Source organism: Myotis davidii, unplaced genomic scaffold (assembly GCF_000327345.1).
Source record: "Myotis davidii unplaced genomic scaffold, ASM32734v1 scaffold184, whole genome shotgun sequence".
Lineage (NCBI taxonomy): Eukaryota > Metazoa > Chordata > Mammalia > Chiroptera > Vespertilionidae > Myotis > Myotis davidii.
The window spans coordinates 6,044,849-6,048,353 of NW_006297021.1; the positions used below are offsets into that span (position 1 = coordinate 6,044,849).

Below are 3,505 nucleotides of genomic sequence, written 5' to 3' on the forward strand. Positions count from 1 at the left end.
GCATCCACACAGTGGGATATCATTCAGCCTCTTGAAAGCAAAGGCTGGCACCTCCTACAACACAGAGGGACCTTGAGGACGCTGTGCTGAGGGAAGTAAGCCAGTCACCGGAGGACACAGGCTGGACCCCATTCGTGTGCGGCACCTGGAGAAGGAAGTCAGAGTCTTGGAGACGGAGTAGCCTGGGGCCGCCAGGGCTGAGGGAGGGAGTGAGGAGGAGGGAGGAGAGAGGAGGAAGGAGTTAGGAGGAGGGAGGAGGGAGGAGTTAGGAGGGAGGAGTGAGGAGGGAGGAGTGAGGAGGGAGGAGTTAGGAGGGAGGAGTGAGGAGGGAGGTGTTAGGTGGGAGGAGGGAGGAGTTAGGTGGGAGGAGGGAGGAGTGAGGAGGGAGGAGGGATGGACGTTCCAGTTCTGCGAGAAGGGAGCACTGAGGACGGATGCCCTGGTGGCTGCACAACAGTGTGGACACACTTAATGTCACTTAAAGTGATTAAGGTGGTAAATAGTATGTGTATTTTACTGTATATTTTTTTAAAAAAATTAAAAAAACCAGTGTTTGTATCATGTTAGGTGGGAGGAGGGAGGAGTTAGGTGGGAGGAGGGAGGAGTGAGGAGGGAGGAGGGATGGACGTTCCAGTTCTGCGAGAAGGGAGCACTGAGGACGGATGCCCTGGTGGCTGCACAACAGTGTGGACACACTTAATGTCACTTAAAGTGATTAAGGTGGTAAATAGTATGTGTATTTTACTGTATATTTTTTTAAAAAAATTAAAAAAACCAGTGTTTGTATCAGCTTCATTACAAAGAGGGATTTTGTTTAAAAAATTCAGGTATGTGTTCAAACAAGACTTGTTTAATGAACACTGACTCGTTTCCAAGTGCTGTGTTCGCACTGAGAGAGGGAAAAGGAAAGGTACTAGAGAGAGGGGACGAGGAGGGAGAGAACAGACAAGATGAGGGTCTCGACACCGAAAGAAACAGGCAGAGGGACACGGAGCCTCAGCAGAGATGTGCACGGGGCTCGCGCTTTACAGGAAGCCAAACATCATAGCAAACCCAAGATGGAGGGGGCCGAGGGGAGACCGGCTTACACACAACAGGCTAAGAAACTGAGGACAGCCCGGTGGTGTGGCTCAGTGTTGAGCGTCGACCTATGAACCAAGAGGTCACTGGCTTGATTCCCGGTCAGGGCACATACCCAGGATGTGGGCTCGGTCCCCAGTTGGGGGCGTGCAGGAGGCAGCTGACCAATGATTCTGTCATCATCGGTGTTTCTCTCTCTCTCCCTCTCCCTTCCTCTCTGAAATCAATAAAAAAAGAAAAAAGATAACAATTTTAAAGAGAAATTGAGGGTTGATTAACACCAACAGAAAGGGAAAGCTTTAGAAGGACAGGGTAGGACAGGGTAGAGGACAGGGCACAGGCAAGGCCGCTGCTCTCGGAGACCAGTTCTAAGCCGGGGAGAGAACAGACGGATTGACTAAAACAGCTGAATTCGGCCCAGCACCGAGCCACCCACTACAGCGCGTCTTCTGAAAGGGGCTTTTCTAGCCTGTGCTCCTTATTCCCTCCGTGGATTCCTTCTCCACACCCAGCAGGGCTACAACCGGACTGTGCAGGACGAGTTAGAGGAGGCGGGGAGGAGGGGGTCGGGGAGCAGGGCGGGCTGGCAGGGGAGGCAGCGTCCCTAGGGGCCCAGGGCCACGCCTGCTGCCCCAATGCCACGCCCGACCTGAAAACAGACGCTCCACTCCCGTGAAATGCAGAAATATTTATTTTGGTTTCCTTCATTGTTTTTGGAAATTCTGTTTTGGTTTATAAAACATAGAAATAGCCAACACTTAAAGCAAACATTCGAAACCCCATGTGACGAGTTACTGACGCTTTGTGCAGTGAGGAACGTACGCTCGGGTTAGGCTGCGAGCGTCACACGACGAGGACGTGAGTGCAACCCCGCGCTGTGCGCCACGTATGCTCACGCCCAGAGGCGACCGCTTCAAGCGCATGATGACAACTACTCCCGTGCCGTGGCAGAGGCCGGCGGGAAGTGAAATGCTGCTAATTTCCCAAATTGACCGAAAGGAGTCCCGGGAGGCGTGGCTCCCAGGAAGCCAGTGCCGGCCTTCCACCCCGAGACTCTGGCTGTTCCGAATCATTTCACAGGAGCCAGGAAGCGTGATGGCAGGAGAGCGAGTTTATTACCGTCCCTTCCCACTCGTGCCCACGTCCATCCACTCCCGCATCGCCTCGAAGACACGCCTTGCCTGAGAGTTGACTCTGGGGAAAAGCCAGTGGAGCACAACGTGAACTTCTGATACGAAAACCACATTAAAAACCCGTGGGCCGTCACAGACGGAGGGATGTGCAGGGGAGACGGAGTGGACAGTTGCTGAGGCGTCACAGTTGAGCGTGGTCTTGCCAGGTGAGTCTTTCCTTCTTGAAATGCTTCTCGTCACTGTCGAGTGTAAGGCAGGTTTTCTTACCGCCCCGGGGACAGAGGGCGGGCGGCCGGAGAGGAGCCGCGAGAGCACGCTGCTCCGTGGGCGCCGGGAGCGGCCCGCGTCTGAGACTCAGTGTCGACACTGTCCGGAGTCCGTCTGTCCTGGGCTTCGCTGGGAACCTTCTGCGCCAACAGGAACAACAGGGTCGGGAGGAAGAGCCGGTGTTCCAGAGCCTTCCTCCGAGGGGCGTGAGCGTGGGGGGGGGGGCAGGGGAGGTGACAGGGATAAAACAATCGCTGGTCCACGCGTGACAGTCCCAGCCGGAGGCTGTTCGTGAGGGACAGGTTCCTTCCAGTGCACAGACTCCCGGGCAGCGGGCAGCTGCAGGGTTTGCAGCAAGCAGCAGACATTCAGAAAGAGCAAGTCCGAGTCCCTTGGTTAGGAAAACGGGGGGACCAGTTCCACATCTGCCTTCGGACCCAGGGAATCGCTAATAACCTAGCACACGTAGAGTCTCCCTTGACAATTGTTAAGGCTCGTTTTGGAAATGGTGTGTCACCGCACGGGGACGTGGTCTGCCACGCCGGCGACCTCAGGGCAGAGTCCCGCTTCCGCTAATATTCCTATGACAAGAACCCAACGCACAAGTCACACACGGCGCCCTTCCCTAAGCTCTGTAGTCAAATCGCCAACGTGAAGGCCACCGGGAGGAGGAGATGGCGGAGGTATGTGGTTTCTCCGAGCGCTCCTCCTCCCCTAAACCTTGATGGTGGAATACAGTTCGTCTATCTGTGACCTGAAATAATTCCGAAGTTCTGGCCTTTTCGCCTTCATCGTCGGGGTCAGGAGGCCGTTTTCGATAGAGAACAGTTCAGGGTGGAGAGCGAGGCCCTTGACCTGCAAATCAGCAAGGAGGAGGGGCAGGTGGGACCCCAGTCCCCAGCACGTCGGCCCCAGGGGATCAAGGCCCTGATGCTGGTCCCAACCAACCTCTCCCCAAGGGAAGGGCGGCATTCTGAGGACAGAGGTCAGGACTGCTCCCTGACCTCCAGGAAGAGAATCTCACC

The 3,505-nt window shown here is 55.4% G+C and overlaps 1 protein-coding gene across 2 annotated transcripts in view; it reads right to left on the reverse strand.

Annotated features, from left to right (window-relative positions):
* Positions 1 to 1,753: 1,753 nt before the first annotated feature.
* ACSL1 (acyl-CoA synthetase long-chain family member 1) overlaps positions 1,754 to 3,505 on the reverse strand; it is a 36,370-nt gene continuing 34,618 nt past the window's right edge. For both annotated transcript variants that reach the window (XM_015569769.1, XM_015569768.1), the window contains exon 20: positions 1,754 to 3,335. In XM_015569769.1, the coding sequence (XP_015425255.1) occupies positions 3,195 to 3,335 (141 nt within the window). In that variant the 3' untranslated portion in view covers positions 1,754 to 3,194. The remainder of the gene's footprint in view (positions 3,336 to 3,505) is intronic.